General features: G+C 36.1%; 1 protein-coding gene across 4 annotated transcripts in view; it reads left to right on the top strand.

Moving 5' to 3' along the window:
• Positions 1-20,871, top strand: part of RABGAP1L (RAB GTPase activating protein 1 like) — a 765,821-nt gene that overhangs the window by 129,263 nt on the left and 615,687 nt on the right. For all 4 annotated transcript variants that reach the window (XM_082704397.1, XM_082704401.1, XM_082704402.1 and 1 more), the window contains exons 8-10: positions 111-177; positions 6,180-6,282; positions 8,935-9,101. In XM_082704397.1, the coding sequence (XP_082560523.1) occupies positions 111-177; positions 6,180-6,282; positions 8,935-9,101 (337 nt within the window). The remainder of the gene's footprint in view (positions 1-110; positions 178-6,179; positions 6,283-8,934; positions 9,102-20,871) is intronic.

Here is a 20,871-nt window from a genome sequence, read left to right as displayed (position 1 = left end):
AAGTACAGAGGTCAGATTGTATAGTTATTATAAAAAGGCTTTTTGCTCACTGGGCTTCTGTATATTCTTGATACCTTATTTGTCCTTTTTTTTCCCCCCAATGTTTTCAGATGTTTTGGAATGTTATTAAGCCCAGGTCGAAACGTGAAGAACAGTGACATGCATTTACTGGATATGGTAATGATAACCTTAAGCACATTAACCAAGTATAGATGATAGTTAATTTATATTTTAGAAGTATTTTCTATTTTAAAATTTGTCATATTGTCAAAATTGTTTCTAACTTTCATCTGTATGGTAGTAATAATTTTGGAAACCCAAACTTAAAGTTACTTATGAGGGAGATATTTAGAAAAATTTTTACCAAAAACTCATATGCAAATTGAAAGCAAATTAAAGGATAGTGTTGTGGCAATGTCCATTTATTCATCTCTCTGAGTTCTTAGGAAGATGTCTTTTCTTTGAGCCAAAAATAACAAGTACATGATTATAACAGGCACATCCAGAGTGAATATGGTGCCTTTCATTTATTTTAATGCACTGTTATTAATTTGAGTACTGTAATGAATGCTTTTGTTTTCTTTAAAACATTTCTCTTTCTGAATTTATGCTCCTTTATTACCTGTCCTTAGCAAAGTATATTTACTGTAGGAGTGGTATTTATTTAAATAATTTTCTTAAAGGTTAATATGTATTTGAGAGTTGGTTATTTTATGTAAAAATAGCAAACTATCTTAACTTTTAAACAGAAATACCTTCTATATTGCACTTAATGAATATATTTACTTTGTGATTTAGAAATGTTGTAGGAAGGTCATCTTAGAGTTTCAAGTAACTATGAAATAGTAAAATATAAAGTGACTTAACTGGGATTTTTATATTTAGTGACAGCAAGCCCTACATTTTTAATCTTTTCAGCTGAGTGTTGAAAATGTCAATTAAATAGCACCAATTCTATCAACTTTTTCTTCAGGTTATATCATGCTGATGTCACATTGATTTTCTAGTGGTGCTACTGGAAAATGGTTTATTCAGCCATAAGCACATAACTGTGAGCCAGGCATTGTGGGGAGTGCTGGGTTTACAGATATGGTAAAACATAGCTCTTAGCATCTGTGGGTTTATAGATTTTTTGATTAAAAAAACAGATCTCTTAAGTATGTAACTATGGCAGTGGGTTAAGTGCTCTCCTAGCGTTGATACAATGAGCCACAGAGATCTAGAGGAAGCATTTCACGAAAAGTTACACTGAATGTGAAACGAATTAGCTATTGGGCCACCTCTCTTCCATCCCTCTTTACAACATATCAGTAATACAGGTGGTTTTACCTAAGGCAAGCCATAGCATTTTGGAGTCCTGAAAATTCCATGAGGAGGTAGTTAATAACACAGGTTCCTAGGTCTTAGAGTTTTTCAGAGTTTAAAAGATTAAGGTGAAACCATGGCAGAGATTTTTTTAAAATAAAACCTGAATGCAGATTATAGAGTTACAGATTGGCATGAACTTCTGAGGCCCCTTGTTCTTGAGTGTCTTACTTGAAGAGCAGTTCTCCTCTTTGAAGAGTCCATATTGAAATCAAAGGGCTGGTCAGCACTGAAGCTTCTGTTCAACAAATAGTTGGTAGAAGTGGAAGGGTTTGTTTCTGCAATTATCAAGAATTGTGATTTGTTATTGATCTTTGTGCTATCTTTAATACATGGTTATTGAGCTTTGGCTAGACTACATTTCATAAAAAGGAACTTATTACTTATAATGAAGACTATGGGACAATTCTGGTTACTACAAAGTTATTTCTTTATAATCATTTGAAATCATATTCCTTATATCTTTGCCTAATTAGTTTTAGTTCTGTCCTCTAGAGCAAGATATTCTTCTGACTCATTCAAATATGGGAATACTCAGAAAACAAATTTCGCTTTCTTACACTTGATTCTGATAAATTTTGGAAAATCCTGCAATTATGTTTAATTTTAGAATTTGTGAGACTTTTCTGTTTATCTTGAATAATTTTTAAACAATGCTGACTTTTCTTCCCTTTGAATATTTTCTAGTAACATGAATTGAGACTTTTTAAAAAAGATTGTATTTATTTATTTGACAGAGATCTCAAGTAGGCAGGGAGGCAGGCAGAGAGAGAGGAAGACGCAGGCTCCCCGCTGAGCAGAGAGTCTGATGTTGGGGCTCAATCCCAGGACCCCAGGACCATGACCTGAGCTGAAGACAGAAGCTTTAGCCCACTGGGCCACCCAGGCACCCCGAATTGAGACCTTTTATAAATTTATACATTTAATTTAGTATAAGATCTACATGAAAGAGAAAGTCCAATTTATAAGTGAAACTAATTTTCTAGTCAAACAGCTAGATTACTCATATATATATATATATATATAGAGAGAGAGAGAGAGTATATAAACAAAATATACACAGTATTATATACAGTATATAAACAAAGTCTTCTATAAATAAAATTGGGTTTTGGGAGATACAAATAAGAGATTCAGTTTTCTTCTAGTAGTGAGAATATGTTCAATACTGTTGGTGAGGAAAGATTTTCCTTTACCCTTCAAGGTTCTTTTGGCTGGTCTAGGAATTAAATTGACAAGAGACAGATTAGCAGGAGAAAACTGAATTTAATTACATATGTATGGGTGCTCCATAAGAATATGATGCCTGTAGGCAGTCAGACAACTGAGGCTTATATTCCATTCTAAGCTAAGGAGAAGGGTTAGAAGTTGAGGACTTCGAGGGAAGGAAGATAATTCAAAGAAAATGAAAAAAGTGTTTGTGAGACCACTCAGAAACAATGGGACATAGGAATTTTAACAAACAGACTGCCCATTTTCTCCCTGACTACCTCACCTACTTTATTTTATACTGTTGTTATCTAGGGTGACCATAAGGGGGAGGTCAAAGGTTCTTCCTCAGCATTTTTTTTTTTTTTTTTTTTAATAAGCAGCGTTAAAATAACCCACATGCCAAAGAGATAGATTTTGTGTGGCAAAGTTTGCTTCCCTTAGAGAAAGCCTAACAGCAAGGTACCAAGAGCTGAAAACTCAGTAGAGGCAGGTTTCTTGGAACTGGAATGCAATTTAAAAGTCCTAGAAATGCCTCAGATAGTTTGTGGATCTTTACAATTAACCATTTATTGACACTAGACTAGTAGCTGGTCTCACAGTTAAATATACACGATTACACTGTAATCCAGTAAACTCTCATAATCTGTATGTGTAAAAAGCAATAAGATTTTCATGAAACAGTTCTTACCCCTTACACGTGTAAGGAACTCTGCTATTTTTTTCTTCTACTTAATTAAAAAGTCTTGTCATAATGTACTAAGTTGATTTTAGGATCCACAAATGGGTCACCAACTGGTTTTTGGAAAACATTAGCTTGTTAGTTCTCTAGAGTCAGGATTATTTAGTTTTGTTTTCTCTGCTGGATACTTACAGGCAAAGACCACAACTTAGAGTAAACTTGCATTTGCTTAAAGAATGGGTGGATTAGTCTGAACTTACTTTTTTTTTTTTTTTTAACTTTTTCTGTATGTTATGTCTTTTCAGCACCATGTGTCTGCTTTACCCCACCATCTGCCTACTTGACCTCATAGCTTAAGCTTGCTCATTACTTGACAATAGTTCATCTGTGGCTTACTCTGTGATTCCCTGGCCTCTCCCTCATGGCTTTTCTGCCCATGTTCCCACTGCAAACTGCCACATTCTGTCTGTATTTCCTAATTTATTTTCCTAAGAGGAGGGCATCTAGTGGTTCCATCCTGGCCTAGTTTGAACAGAGACTTGTTGTCCAGATGTCCCTTACCTGCTGTTCCTGATTTTGTCAGCCCTGCTTGTGGTAGGCGCAGAGGAGTCAGGAGGAACTCTTCAGCAAAGATAATTGAAGAAGTATCTCTCTCTCTCTCTCTTTTTAAAGATGTATTTATTTTAGAGAGAGAGTTAAAGGTAGAGTGAGCAGGGGAGGGACAGAGGCAGAGGGAGAGAAATCCTCAAGCAGGCTCTCCTCTGAGTATGAGCCTGACTTGGGGCTTGATCCCACAGACCCCAAGAGAGTCAGACACTCAACTGACTGAGCCACCCAGGAGCCCCAAGAACTATCTTTATAAGAGATTGGGAGCAAGCCAGTCTGTATAATGGAAATGTCTAGTTCAGAAACAAAAGTGCCATACTTGATGAGGAGAAACTTGTATTGAGGGCTTTTGAAGTGTAAGACAGTGTTATTGTGGTGGTGTGAGGACTACAAAGACATAAAGCTATGGTTGTTGAATTAGGCTGTTATGGTTACAAGGGACAAAGATGCACTTAGAGCACCTTAGAGACAGGAGAGGTTATTGATCTTCATGAAATCGTATGGAACCCTGCTATCTAGACTCTTCTGTTTGCCTCACCTCCCCACAGAGGCTTAATCTTTCTTTGAGTCTCTTTATAGGTTGGGCTCCTGCTCTTTTTCTACCCCTGCTCCTGCCTCTGGTGCTCTGCCCCCCTCTTTCTGTACCTCCTTCCCCATCTCTCTCTCTCCTTCCTTCACCTTCCCTTTCTCCTTTCGCCTTTTCCTACCTTTCCTCCTCTCTCCCTCCCTGCCCATCTCTGCTCTTCTCTCTTTGTTCCTCACTCTTCCTCCCTTCTTCCTGCCTCCCAGTATGTGCCTTTGTATCTGGACTCCAGGATTATTTTTAATGAATTTTTTGTTTTCTCCATTTCTCTCTTACCAATTAGCAGTTTCCTAGTACTCTGCTGCTTTTTATATAGTGTTTCCTACTTTACAATTTCTGTTACCTTGTCACTTCATTTGATGTGTGACCTGTCAGGGCCTGACTTCTTAAAATCTTACAGCTCCACTGCTAACTGCCCATTTTGCTTTGTATTTGTCGATTGGAAGAAATATTTTGATTGGACTAGCTATCTTTTTGGACTCAAGCACAGCACAGCTCTTTCCAGAAATGGATTGGGCTTTTTGGGAGGCCAGATTCTCGATCTGAATGGGGGTCTAGATAGGTAGAGAGGATTAAGAGATAGGTAGAGAGGATTAAGCATAGGGAGGGAGGGAGAGAGGAAGGCGTGGAGAGACAGATGGAGACCGAGAATGAAGATGAATATATGAATGTGGTGAAGGTGCTGTGTGAGTGTCCTTTCCACGGCCTTGAGTGTACTTTATCTCCAGAACTCAGGGTTCCTACACTCAAGCTGACCACCAATACACTAGGAAAATAGACATTGTAATCACCAGCATCTGTGTGGGGGTAAAATTGAAAAAAAAAGCTTTCTCTTTGTTTTCATCTGACCCTTTCATCACTCTTTTCATAATATGAGAAAATGGCTACAGAGAATTTAAAGTACTGTAGACAGCAGTCTCTTGCATGTGCGCATGCTTGTATGCTGTGTGCTGTTCTCCCATGGGAACACCTCTAACTGCCCCCCCCCCAATACATACACATAGCTGTATGGGATTCTGCTTTCACTGTGGGAGCTGCTGGCTGCTTCAGCAGAGTCAGGAGTGCGCTGGTGGACACCTTAAGGGGTGGAAGAGATGAAGAAGGGGAGGACAGAAGGGAAGGGGGGGAGCAAGTAAAAAGGTCAAACGGAGACGGTCAACTTGGGTGTTGACTACAAACCTTTATTAGTCTCCTAGCATTGATTACGGATCGTAAGAAAGTGTACACATACATAGATGATCAAAAAGTTTCAAATTTGAGAGGTGTTGTGATAAAATAAATGAATATTTTAAGAATATATTATAAATTAAAATGGCAGTAAAATACTAACTGCTTTTCCTTTGATTAGCTATTAGTTCAGTTAAAATATCTTCAGTGAGATCTATTCTATAGTTGTAATAGAAACTAGTCATACTCATATGCTTTAAATATGTGAAATTTTGACAAGCATCCTAAGATAAACCTAAATATAACTTCATACCAATTTGCTTTTGTGAGTCAGCATATAAAGGTGTACCTTCTTTTAGCCAAGAGGTATGGCATCTAAATAGAAACTCTGAGGAAAGCTGTAAGAAAATTTAATTTCATAGGGTGACAAAAATTTTACCCCCCAAAATCCCATTTGATTGTAAGTCCAAATTTTAATAAATTTGATTGCTTAAAGTAAGATATAACTTAAAATGTTGATTTTCTTGATATTTATATTCTCAGTCATTTCTCTCTGAACTTTTCCAGGAATCCATGGGCAAGAGCTATGATGGGAGGGCTTACGTTATTACTGGCATGTGGAACCCCAATATACCAATATTTCTGGCACTTAATGAAGAAACCCCAAAAGGTAAATTTTCTCAGAGGATTCATTATTACTTGCTTTAAATTTTATGTTATGGTCAATGTTGTTTTGCTGCATTTTTTGAAATTCTAGTGCTTATTTAAAGTGAAGTTATTCTCATTTAGATTTTAAAGTTTTTTTTTTTCCTGAGAGATTTTATTTATTTGACAGACAGAGATCACAAGTAGGCAGAGAGGCAGGCAGAGAGAGAGGAAGGGAAGCAGGGTCCCCGCCGAGCAGAGAGCCGATGCGGGGCTTGATCCAGGACCCTTTGCCCGAAGGCAAAGGCTTTAACCCACTGAGCCACCCAGCCACCCCTAGATTTTAAAGTTTTTTAATACTTTATGCATTTATGGGGAAAACGTCCACTGTTCAAACGAATCTACCCCAAAGGTATGTGAATTAGTTTTATTAGATTACGTAGAAAGTATTTGGTGTTTGTGTTTCATATGTTATCATAGAATTATTTGAGGGCAATGACAGACACAAACAACTGTCCCACCCAGGTGCTCCTGTTTGGTATTCTATTAAGGGATTATGTACTTTAAAGTTTATTTCCTCTATTAAAATAAACTTTCTATAATATTATATTAAAATAATATTCTTGGGGTGCCTGGGTGGGCTTGGTTGGGTGGTCAGCTCTTGGTTCTTTTGAGGTCATGATCTCCTGGGTTATGAGATCAAACCTGTGTGGGGCTCCAATCTCAGGGGAAGCTTGCTTTGGATTTTCTCCCTTTGCCTCTCCTCCCCCTCGTGTGTACACATGCATGTGTGTGCTCTCTCTCTCAAATAAATAAGTCTTAAAAAATATTCTTACTCGAAAGATAATGTACTTTATTTTATTTTAAAAAAGATTTTATTTACTTGACAGAGACACACAGCAAGAAAGGAAACACAAGCAGGGGAGAGGGAGAGGGAGAACCAGGCTCTTCGCTGAGCAGGGAGCCCAACGTGGGACTCGATCCCGACCCTGGGATCATGACCTGAGCCAAAGGCAGATGCTTAACAACTGAGCCACCGAGGCGCCCCAACATAATATATTTTAAACGTAAAATTATTTCATAAGGCAGAAAAACCACCTGATTTCTAAAATTTCCAAATGATATCCTTGAGATTATAAATTACTCAGAGGATTCATGAATCAGAGTTTGATTTTTTACAGAGGAAGTTGAAGTTCTAGAGATGAAATGTCTTGGATCTTTTTACTAAATCGCCAAGTTGTGTATTCTGTTTTATGTTTTGTGTTATTGTCTCTTAAACTTTGACAGTACTCCCCTTGGACTTTTAAGGCCTGCCAGGGAAAGTACAATGTCTAGAGAATCCTTGTTTCTCTTGAATTGGCAGGTAGAATTTATTTAGAAAGAATGTAATCATTTTTTGTTGAATTTGATATTAATAGAAGTACAGTTGATGTGTATAAATGTTGTATTTTTTTTTTAAAAACATTGTTGAAGGTTTCTTCTAATGATGGGCTTATTTGAACTTTAACTGAGAACTAAAAATGCTGGACAAAGGGAATTTTAAAAATACTTCAGAAGTGGGGCACCTGGGTGACTCAGTGGGTTAAGCTTCTGCCTTCAGCTGCTTCTCCCCCTCTCTCTGACTGCCTCTCTCCCTACTTGTGATCTCTCTCTCTCTGTCAAATAAATAAATAAAATATTAAAAAAAAATATTTCAAAACTAACAAAGAAATGACGATATGGATTAGCCAAACCAGAGACTGAAAAACCCAATGAGGGGTGCCTGGATGGCTCAGTCAGAGGGTGAGACTCTTATTCTCAGGGTCAAGAGTTCAAGCCGCATTTTGGACATGGAGCCTACTTAAGAAAAAAAAAAAAGAAAGAAAAAAAAAGAACCATTCCCCTGCCCACTGAATCTCAAGCAGGATAAATAAAATAAAACCCATATTTCAACCTATCATGTTGAAACTAAAGAAAACCAATAGACACTAGCCCAGAAGATTCTAGATTCTTATTAAAGGAAGGCTGTGGCCAAGTAAACACTTTAAATAATAACTGAAATTTTGACTGATAGCACTATACTCGTGCCTAAAACTACTTGCCAGGCTCTGATACGGATCTGTAACTGTACAGAACTATTTCATCAGAGCCTTAGTGACTTTCTTGAGCATGTGTTGAGGGGAGAACGAGGATTCCGACGGATCTCCAGGGACTTCCCTTAAATCACACAACATTTAAATATTCATTAAATAGCATGTTCCAATACAAACAATATAGTGAAGGTTGAGAGTCTCTTCTCATTTGACAGTTCTTTCCATGCAACTCACCAAAGTGAATAATTTCTTCTATCCCTTTTTATAAGATAAAAGGACAAATCCTATAAATTTCTAGAGGCATTCTGGGAAATTGGAAAGATAGTTTTAGTTTAAAAGATATTCTGAATATTTTACCTAATTTTTATATTAAGAACCTGATCCAGGGAAGGAAAATTAAGTTTTCAGAGGTGATTTTGACCATTGATTTAGATAGGGTCATGAGTATTGAGAAACATACTTGGAGAACGTGGTCATCTATTTAATCAAAGCTATAATATAATGTTTACAATTAAACACAGAAAGTGACAATCTGATTGGAAAGAACCTTCTTGGGAAAACTTAACAACAAAGCCAGCATGACACACAGTAAATTTCTGCCACAGATAAGCGAGTGTACATGACGGTGGCAGTGGATATGGTCGTCACAGAGGTCGTGGAGCCTGTGCGCTTTCTTCTGGAGACAGTAGTACGTGTGTACCCTGCGAATGAGCGGTTTTGGTATTTCAGCAGGAAGACTTTCACGGAGACTTTCTTCATGAGGTTGAAACAGGTAGGATCTTTTTTTCTTTACTTGTAATAACCTATATATATATTTTCTATTTTTAAAAAATTATTTTTATTAATATATAATGTATTATTAGCCCCAGGGGTAAAGGTTTGTGAATCATCAGGTTACACATTTCACAGTACCCACCATAACACATTTTCTATTCTTTTTTAACACCAAGATAATTTCTTAAGTAGTGATAAAAAGTGACAAAAACTTATCAAATAATCAAGTGATAGAGTCAGCCAATAGAATATTTGAAAAATCTACATCTAGGTCATGTAAATTAAAAAAAACCCAGCTCTGTTTAATAAGGATGTACTCTTTTCACTAGAAACTTGTACTATATATCTGTGAAGTATCCACATACTTAAGAGAAATACTGATTTATATGTATAAAACAACATCCTTTTATATATATTTATTTAGAACCAAAAAGACAGGGCACAGAAATAGCATATCTTTATAAAATTATAATGAAAAAAATTTCCAAGTAACACCTGGGATTAATTTTCATAGTTATTTCTACCAAGATATTATATGAATACATTATGTGACTTATCAGTAAGATCATAAAAGTATTTTAATACTTAATTAACAAAAGTGGAGTTTCTCTGACATCCCCAAATTAGGCAATGTTAGTAGGTAAAAATACATAATTTTTGTTTTGTAGTGAAGGAAGACGGTACTAGTGAAAAATAATTTGGATCGTAATAGGGTCTGTTTTGTGAAATGAGGGTAAAATGCTCTATTTGAGTAATGGAAATCCTTTATATACTATTTAGTACTGCCATTTCCCAAATTTAGTCATGCTTGCTGGTGGATAGACTGCAATATGTGAAATGTAATGTGGTAAAAGCAAGTATCAGCACAGTGAACAGATAAAGAAGCTGCTTACCCATTTTCATATAAAAAAAAAGTCATTGCTCAGTTAGGCTTCATATACTACATATTTTGAAATTACTGTGTTTTTTGGCTTTCATAAAATTATCAGAGTGATGGTTTGATACAACTTTTATTGCTATTTGGATTATTTCTTTTTTTTTGTAGCATATTCTAAGGAAGAATATATGAACAGTATTCAAAATATTAGCCTCTTAAGTATCTTTGCATATTTTATTATGGAATATTTTCCTTCCTCCCTCCTTTCTTTTCTTTGCTTTTTTGATAGCTTAATTGTTCTAACTATCAAAGAATTCACTTTTCATTTTGAACTGAAGGATTATTCAGAGTTGTGTGAGAGCAAATAAAGGCTCTATATAGAAAGTGGTCATCATTCTTCCCAGTGACCGTTAATAAATTATGATGTGAATTCTTCCTTCTTGAGACCTGATAAAAAGTTAGCTTCTTCCCATATCTATCTATCTATATATCTTCCCATATCTATATATCTGTATACTATATCTATATATCTATCCACACACACATTTATGGCAAGGTAAACAAGAGTACTAAGATTTATGTATTTATATACATTTCAAGAATATATGTATTACAGTAGATTTTTGTAATTAAATTTATTTTCATATTTTAAAAACTACTGATGTTGAGTGACTGAGTAGCAGGTAGTAAAATATTAAAAATACCGCCCAAGGTCATTTCATGTGATTAAGAAGATTAAATAAGATTTACGTATAATATTCAGCTCTACTAAATGTGAGACAGATGTATTTTTTATGTTAATTTTTTATTGTGAACAATTTTATGCCACAATATTAGAAAATGTAGATGAAATGGACAAAATCCTCAAAAATACAATTTATCTAAATGATGGACGTAGGGATAAATAGAAAATCTGAATTGCTATATGTATAAAATATGTTGAATATGCAATTAAAATTTTTCCTACAAAGTGAACTCAGTCTGAATGCCTTCAAACACCTACACACTTACGAAATACAGACACAAACATGTAAACACACACGCACACACACATGCACATACCAAGCTACACAGGCTTCCCCTGAGAATAGAGAAGGAAGGAATACTCCCTGACCACATTTTATCAGGCCAGAAAATAAATTGACGTGAAAACCTGACAGAGAAACTACAAAATGGAAAAACCACAGTAAACTCTCTCACATGCACTCAGATGTAAATTCCTAAACAAAATATTTGCACACAAGATTCAGTGATTTATAAAATGGATAATTATATATCATTACCATGCAGGTATGGTTTTAAGTTGTTATTTAAGTTCCTGTTAGTTAATGTACAGTGTGATACTAGTTTCAGGTGTACAGTGCAGTGATTCAGCACTTGCTTACAACATCTGGAGCTCATGACAAGTGCACTGTGAGACTGATTTAAGTGAATATCAAATACGAAGAAGGTGGTTTCTAACTTTAGTGGTATAATCTGTGTTCAAGAAGAAGAGTGGAAAGCTGTGGAGACTGAAGGCATACCTGCCCTGAGCAGAAATAATGAAAAGGAGGAAAAGAATTGAAATCTATAGAAGTTAAATCAATTATTAAAATTTATATGGATAATTATTGCAAGAATGGAAACTGTAACTTCTTACTGAAAGTCATGCTATGCTGCAGGAGGGCTAAGCTAGTTTTCTTTCAATATTTCAGAGACTAGGTTGTTTTGTGGCCGTTGATAATAATTTGGAGATGTTAGTCTAGACTAGACAACCTTGGTAGAAAGAAGGAGTTACGTGAGCATCTAATGCAGTTCAAGGTTACCTTGGAATCTCTGGGCCCAGGCCATTCCTAACGTAAATGATTCTGGGTGACTGCACTTGCTGAATAACCCCAGAACCAGTTCTCTACTCAAACAGGATTAGGTCAGATTCCTGGGGGATAATAACCAACCAGATGGGATTTGCTGTATTCTATTCCATTGCTCTTTAGGTCTGTTTTTAGACCAATACCACAGTATGGACCACTATAACTTTTTAGTAATTTTTAAAGTCTGATGTTCTAAGATTTCTGAAGTTTTTCAAAAGTTTTTTTGGTCTCTTTCATATTTTTTGTATTCTCTTCAGAGTTTTAGAAATAATTTGTCAATTTGTAGAAAACAATCCCAATTTTGATTGGGATTGCCTTTATCTATATATCACTTTGGAAAGACTTGCTATATTAACATTGAGCCTTTCCCATATATGCAAAGCCTACAGCTAATATCCTTAGTGGGGAAAAAACCAAGAGTCATTCCCCTAAGGTCAGCAACAAGACAAGGATATTCACTCTCACCACTTTTATTCAACATTGTATTGGAAGTTCTAGTCACAGCAATCAGACAAGAGAAAGAAAAGACATCCAAATCAGTAAGAAAGAAGTAAAATTTTCACTATTTATATATGACATGATATTCTATATAGAAAATATGAAAGACTCCACCAAAAGCTGCTAAAACTGATAAATTTGGTAAAGTCACAGGAAACAAAACCAGTGTACAGAAATCTCTTGCCTTTCTATATACCAATAATAAAGCAGCAGAAAGAGAAATGAAGAAAACAATCCCATTTACAAATTGCACCGAAAACAAAAGGTTACTTAGCCATAAACCTAACCAAAGAGGTGAAAGTCCTATACTCTGCAAACTATAAACCACTGAAGGCAAAAACAGAAGATGACACAAAGAAAAGGAAAGACATTTCATGTGTAGGGATCAGAAGAACAGATATTGTTAAAATGTCTGTACTGTCCAAGCAGTCTACATATATAATGCAATCCATATCAAAAATACCACCAGCATTTTCACCGAATTAGAATAAACAATCCTAAAATTTGTATGGAACCACACACACACAAAAAAACCCAAATAGGCAAATCAGTCTTAAAAATGAAAAAATGAGGGCGCCTGGGTGGCTCAGTTGGTTGGGCGACTGCCATCGGCTCAGGTCATGATCCTGGAGTCCCGGGATCGAGTCCCACATCAGGCTCCCTGCTTGGCAGGGAGTCTGCTTCTCCCTCTGACCCTCCCCCTTCTCATACTCTCTCTCAAATAAATAAATAAAATCTTTAAAAAAAATGAAAAATGAAGCTGGACACATCAAATTCTAGACTTCAAGTTTTATTACAAAACTGTAGTGATCAAGGGAGTATGGTACTAGCACAAAAACAAACATACGTCAATGAATCAGAATAGAGAGCCCAGAAATAGACCCATGATTACAGGTCAGTTAATCTTTGACAAAGCAGAAAGAATATCCAGTGGGAAAAAGACCATCTTTTCAACAAACAATGTTGAGAAAACTGGGACAGCAATATGCAAAAGAGTGAAACTGGACCACTTTCTCACACCATACAGAAAAAATAAATTCAAAATAGATTAAAGACCTAAATGTGAGAAGTCAAACAATAAAAATCCTAGAAGAGAACACAGGCAGCAATGTCTCTGACATTGACTGTAGCAGCTTTTTTCTAGATAGATTCCTGAGGCAAGGGAAACTCAAGCAAAAATAAATTATTGAGACTGCATCAAAATATAAAGCTGCTGCTCAGTGAAGGAAACAGTGAAACTGAAAGGCAGCCTATGGAATGAAAGAAGTTACTTGCAAAGGGGTTAGTATCCAAAATATATAAAGAACTGATACAACTCAGCACCCCCCAGTAATCCAATTTAATTAAAAATGTGCAGAGGACACAAACATTTTTCCAAAGAAGACATACAGATAGTCAACATACACATAGAAGATGCTCATCCTCATTTATCATCCGTGAAATGCAAGTCCATACTACAATGAGATGTCACGGTACACCTGTCGGAATGGCTAAAGTCAACAACACAGGAAACATTTGTTGACAAGGATGTGAAGAAGAAGGTAACAGGGTTCCTTCTTCTGTTGGTAGGAATCCAAACTGGTATTGAGGTTCTTCAAAAAGTTAAAAATAGAACTGCCCTATGATCCAGCAATCACACTAGTGGGTATTTACCCAAAGAATACAAAAACAGTAATTCGAGGGAATGCAGGCACCCCTATGTTTTCAGCAGGATTATTTGCAGTAGCCAAAATGTGGAAGCAGCCCCAAGTTTCCATCAACTAAGGAACGGGTAAAGAAGAGGTGGTATATATACAGTAGAATATTATTCAACCATAGAATAGAATGAAATCTTGCCATTTGCAACAACATGGATGAAGCTAGACAGTATGATGCTAAGTGAAACAAGTCAAAGACAAATACCATATGATTTCACTTATATGTGGAATTTAAGAAACATAACAAATGAACAAAGAGAAAGGAGAGAGGGAGTGAGACAAACAAACATACTCTTAATTCTGGAGAGCAAATTGATGGTTTCAAGAGGGAAGGTAAATGAGAGGATGGGTGAAATACATTTTGGGTATTAAGGAGTACAGTTGACATAATATGCACCAGGTGATTAAAAGTAAAAACTTAAAACCCACTGTCAAGCCTTCCAGTCAATGGACATGGCATATCACAAGCTATATAGCTTTTCTTTAATTCCTCTCAGCAGTGTTATGCCACTTTTAGTATATGGGTTTTATTCATATTTTGTTACATTTGTCTCCAAGTATTTAATATTTTTATGCGACTAAAAGATACATTTTGTAATTTTAAGTATTTGATTGTTCATTGCTAGAATATAAACATTTGCTTTTTGTATATTGACCTTACTTTCTGCAATCTTGCTAAGTTTGTTTATTAGTTTTTATAAATCCCTGGGTGTTTTTCATATACACTATGATGTCCTCAGTGTATGAAGACAGTTTATATCTTTCTTTCTAATCTGAATGCTTTATTTTCTTTTTCTTGTTTTGCTGAGTGTTGGGTTTTATGAAATATTTTTGTGTGTGCATATATTGAAGTTGTTCCTTTTTTCCTCCATTATTATGCTGAATGACACTGATTCTTTGAATGTTAAGCTAACTTTGCATTCTTCAGGATAAGCCCCAGTTATCCTAATACCATGATGGTATTCATTTTATATATTAGTCATGATAATCTTTTTATATATAAGCTAGATTTGAATTAGTAATACTTTGTTAATGATTTTTATGTTTATTTTCATGAGAAATATTGGTCTGTGGTTTTCTTGTATTGTCTTTGTCAGATTTTAGTAGTAGCTTAATGTTCTCACAAAATGCATTGGAATTTGTATTTTCTATTTGCTTAAAGAATTTAAGATTATGCTATTTTTTCCTTAAATGTTGGGTAGAATTCACCAGTGAAACCATTTGGGCCTATAGCTTACTTTGTGGGAAGGCTTTTAGTTATCAGTTTAATTTCTTTAGTAGATCCTGTGTTACTTTGTTTATTATTATTTTATTTCTTTTTGAGTTGTGGTGATTTGTATCTCCAAGAAATTTTCAGTTTAATCAAGAATATTGCTTAAAATATTGTCTTATTTTCTTTTTAATGTCTCTAGGATTTGTAGGACCTTCTTTTATTTCTGACATTGGTAGTTTATATATTCTTTCTTCTTTTTTAAATTAGCCTAACTGGAGGTTTATTAATTTTATTGACATTCTTCTCTCAAAAAATCAGTTTTCGATTTACTGTTTTCCCAGTTGTTTTCTGTTCATTCCTTTTGTTTTCTTTGTTATTTCTTTTTTTCCCCTCCTGCTTTGGATTTAACTTTTTTTCTTTTTCTAGTTCTTAATGTAAAGATTAGATCCCTGATTAAAAAAATTTTTTTGATGTCTTTTCATTTTTTTTTTTTAAGATTGTATTTATTTATTTGACAGACAGATCACAAGCAGGCAGAGAGGGAAGCAGATAGAGAGGGGGTAAGTAGGCTTCCCACTGAGCAGAGAGCCCAATGTCGGGCTCGATCCCAGGGTCCTGGGATTATGACCTGAGTTGAAGGCAGAGGCTTTAACCCATTGAACCACCCAAGCACGCCAGCCTTTTCATTTTTAAGGTTATAACTTTACTTGTTACTACTGCTTTAGCTGTAACCGTAAGACTTGATATTTTGTATGTTCATTTGATTTGAAATATTTTCCACATACTGTATTGTTTCTTTTGTGATATGGGTTGTTTAGAAGTGTATTGATTAATTTCCAAATATTTGTGATTTTTCCAGGTATCTTTCTGCTACTGATATCTAATTTTGTTTCATTTTGATCAGAGAACATAGTCTGTGTCATTTGAATCCTTTTAAGTTGTTTAACCTTACTTTATGATTTAGTATATGGTCCGTCTTGGTAAATGTTCCAAGAGTACTTATAAGGAATGTGTATTCTGCAGTTGCTGAGTGGAGTATTCTATAAATATCAATTATATTAAGGATTATGAAAGGGCTTTTAGGTGAAGTCTACTCAGTTATCCATATATTCATTGAGATTTCTCCATTCTTGTTGAAAGTAACAACTACTTCCATGACTATTACTATAAGCAATAGTGGTGATAGCAACTATATTACTACATGCAGTATGCTGTTCTAAGCATTTTAAAAGTGTTTACGTGTGTCATCCTTGGTACCACCATTGTGGTGTACGTGCCATTATTGTCATCATTTTTCAGATAAGCATTTAGGCACAGGAAGGTTATTAGTTGGTAGATGAGGAATTAAACCTAAGAAGTTTGGCCCTAAAACTTACCCTTGTGAAATGTTTATGAGAAAGGGGAAATATGCTAGTCATCACACTAAAATTGGGAATTTTTTTTTTTCCTGTGTAAACTTTTCTCTATGAGTCCTGGTCATTTTGTTGTATTTTACTTCAACTTGTCTTCTTTACTTGCATTGTCTTTGGCCGTTGACATCACTAATTACATTAGTATTATATGTGAAGAGTTTAGAAATAAGATCTAAAGATTTGTAACATTTGAAACATGGGCAGTGCACTTTATCTCTCTAAGAAAACAGGCTCTTAGCTGCTGAAATGAAGTGATGTATGATTCTGGTCTGGGAAGAGCATACTGCTTATATGGAATCATTTGGAAGCTGTTGCCCAAAAAACGCCTGCTCCAAAACCTTTCTAATACTAATGAACATCTGGTATCTTACTATTTGATGCTATTCCACTGCTTTAAAGATTTGCTACCTGTTAAAATGCCAGCATCCTCAGGAAATAGACCTTAATAACTTTTACCGGTCGTATTTTATTCATTGTTTATGAATTTAATAACCCTCTTTCCTTAGGCTAGATTTTATTAGAGGACTAGGTTAAGAAGTCAAGAGGGCATTCCCAAGTGATGTGTCAAGTGTTAGTAAATTCAGGAGAGAGGGCCAAACCTGTATAACTTATCTTACAGTTTTTCTGAGATGCCAGTACTCATTTTAGAACTGATTTTCAGTGCTTAATTTAGTTTATTAAACATTTATTTAGTGCAAAATGTGATAAGCACTGTGCTAGATGTTGGGGATATGTGAATGAATTAACATATGTTCTCTGTCCTTAAGAAGTAAGAATGTAGTTATAAAAATATTATATCACTAGGTAATACATGCGACTGTAGAAGTATATGCAAAGTGTAGAAGTCATGTTCACCAATGACACGTTCGGCTGAGCTTAGTTTTCCTGGGGTTGTATCTCAGTTTACCATTTCCTGCATGTTTAACCTTAGGCAAGATACTCCTTATCTCTGAAATGTGGAGTTTTATTATACCACCTTATAGAGTTGTTGAAAGAAAAATTTGTTTCTTTAACTATGATTCACACCACTTGTAACAACAGATGGGTGGGTGTTTTCCCATATCAGTCAATCAGCCAGCTCTGTGGATACCAACTGGGTGTCCTAAAATTCAGTTATGACACTACCTGGAGTTAGCACAGACCCCACAGGTTAAGGGCTCAGTCCCTCTACCCCCAACTTCAGACACCAATTTTAAGTCCAGTTTGACACATTTACTTTTGACTAAGTGGCTTTAAATTGGAGGTTCCCACAGCTCCTCTCCTCATATTTGATAATTTGCTAGAATGGCTTGCTGAACTCAAGAAAACAGTTTACTTACATTATTGTTTTATTATTAAAGACTATAACTCAGGGGGTGCCTGGGTGGCTCAGTGGGTTAAGCCGCTGCCTTCGGCTCAGGTCATGATCTCAGGGTCCTGGGATCGAGTCCCGCATCGGGCTCTCTGCTGAGTGGAGAGCCTGCTTTCCTCTCTCTCTCTCTCTGCCTGTCTCTCTGTCTACTTGTGTTCTCTCTCTGTCAAATAAATAAATAAAATCTTTAAAAAAAAAAAAAAGACTATAACTCAGGAGCAGCCAGATGGAAGAGATGCATAGGGCAAGATATGGGGGAAGGGCTGTTTATTGTGGAGATTTCATGCCCTCTCCAAGCCCACCATCCTCCCAGCACTTCCACGTGTTCAACAATCCCTTTATTTGAACTAGTCCCTTTATTTATGGGTTTTTATGGAGGCTCTCTTATATAGGCATGATTGATTAAATCACTGACCGTTAGTGATTAAATCACTGACCGTTAGTGATTAAATCACTGATCAGCCCCTTTCTCCTCCTTGAAGGGTGGGGGGTGAGTTTGAAAGTCTAATCCCACTGTTGATCACATCCAGCCCTTTCTTCCCCCTAGTCTTCAGGGGTTTTCCAAAACTCACCTCATTAACATAAACTCCAGTGTGGTTGAAATGGACATGTTAGGAAAAGATGCTCCTTTTACCTTTATTGCTCTGGAGTTATTACAGAAAATGGGACAAAATCCAAAATTTTTTTTTAAAGATTTTACTCATTTATTTGACAGAGATCACAAGTAGGCAGAGAGGCAGGCAGAGAAAGAGAGAGGAGGAAACAGGCTCTCCGTGGATCAGAGAGCCCGATGTGGGGCTTGATCCCAGGACCCTGAGATCATGATCATGAAGGCAGAGACTTTAACCCACTGAGCCACCCAGGCTCCCCAAAATCCAAATATTTAAAAAAAATTTTTTTTATTAGTTTCACAGGTAGAATTTAGTAATTCATCAGTTGCATATAATACCCAGTGCTCATGATGTCACATGCCCTCCTTAATGCCCATTACCCAGTGATCCTTTCCCCCACCCACCTCCCCTCCAGCAACTCTCAGTTTGTTTTCTAGAGTTCAGCATCTCTTATGCTTCGCCTTCCTCTCAATTTTCATCTTACTTTATTTTTTCCTTTCCTTCCCCTATATTCATCTGGTTTTTTTTTTCTTAAATTCCACACATCAGTGAAATCATATGCCATTTGTCTTTCTCTGACTTATTTCACTTAGCATAATACCCTCTAGTTCCATCCACATCATTGCAAATGGCAAGATTCATTTCTCTTTGATGGCTGAGTAATATTCCATATTGTACATAAAATACACACACTCACCACATTTTCTTTATCCATCTGTTGATGGACATCTGGGCTCTTCCTATATGACAAAAAACAAATATTATATCAAAAGATGTTTCTTTCACCTTTATAGTCATGGAGCATTTTTAGGAGCCAGGATTAAGAAATATATGTCTTATTATATCACAGTATCATAATTGTTATGATAGATAAATAACAGTTCACATAATGCCCTTTAGAATAGTGCTTGCCATCTGGCAAATACTCAGTAAATATTAACTATTGTTATTAATGCTAACTGACTACTTGCTTTCTTCTATCTGTTTTGTATTTTCATTGCACAGAGTCCTATCAGCCTGAAGTAAGTGAATCAATCAATCAAACAATGAATAACTGGGGTAGGAAAGGTTAGGCTTTTGAAGTATGACAAAGCAGAGAAGGGCATTTCATTTGGAGAAAATAACTTGCATAAATTCATAAAACTGATGCAAGGTGGTCTGCTCAAGAGATGTAGAAAATTAGATATTGCTGAAGCATCAGTGCACTTTACTCTAAATAGGTGATTAGATACTTGCTTAGATACTTAGAGACTTTCCTCAGGTTGGAAGGATTTTAAAAGCTGTGAATGACGGTAGATTGGTAGTTGAGAGAGTTCACTCCGACAACAGTGAACAGGATGTTGATACTGGAGGCAGTAGATATGAAGCGAGTAGGCTATGATGGCCTAAAGATAGGCAGTGTCAAGTGAGGATTGTTGAACAGAGGAATTAGAGAGGCATCAATAGAGTAAAGATGGTAGCATTTGGTGAAGTTGAGGGAAAACAAGGAGGCTATGATTTTTTCCTTTTTTTAGGATTTTATTTATTTGTTGAGACAAAGAGTGCAGGTGAGCATGTATGTGAGTTGGGGAAGGGAGAGAGAATCTCAAGCAGACTCCATGCTGAGCTTGAGGCCCCATATGGGACTCAGTCTAGCCACCCTAAGATCATGACCTGAGCCAAAATCAAGAGCTGGATGCTTGGACACCTGGGTGGCTCAGTTGTTAAGCAGCTGCCTTCAGCTCAGGTTATGATCCCAACGTCCTGGGATCAGGCTTGGCATTGGGCTCTCTGCTCAGCAGAGAGCCTGCTTCACCCTCTCCCACTCCCCCTGCTTGTGTTCCCTCTCTTTCTATCTCTCTGTCAAATAAATAAATAAAATCTTCAAAAAAAAAACCAAACAAACAAAAAGAGCTGGACACTTAACCAACTGAGCCACCCAGGTGAGGATTACTTCTAAGTGACTGGGTAGTTGTTGATCCTCTTGATTGAGATAGAGTTCTTGGGAGAAAAGTTATAAAACTGAGTAATATTCCATCATATATATATCTCACATCTTCTTTATCCCAGGACCCTAAGATCATGACCTAAGCTGAAGTCAGACACTTAACCCACTGAGCCACCCAGGTGCCCCTAAAATTAGAGTTTTGAGAAAATCCAGTCTCTTTTTCCTGGATTGAAAGCTACACCTAGTGATACTGCTGAGTGAGCATCTCATCAAAATACAGGGCACTGAACACTTATTATTGCCAACATTTAGAAGAATGACGTAGATAAATT

Source organism: Mustela nivalis, assembly GCF_964662115.1.
Source record: "Mustela nivalis genome assembly, chromosome: 16".
In the NCBI taxonomy this organism is placed as follows: Eukaryota; Metazoa; Chordata; class Mammalia; order Carnivora; family Mustelidae; genus Mustela; species Mustela nivalis.
This window is presented reverse-complemented; position numbering and strand designations above follow the sequence as displayed.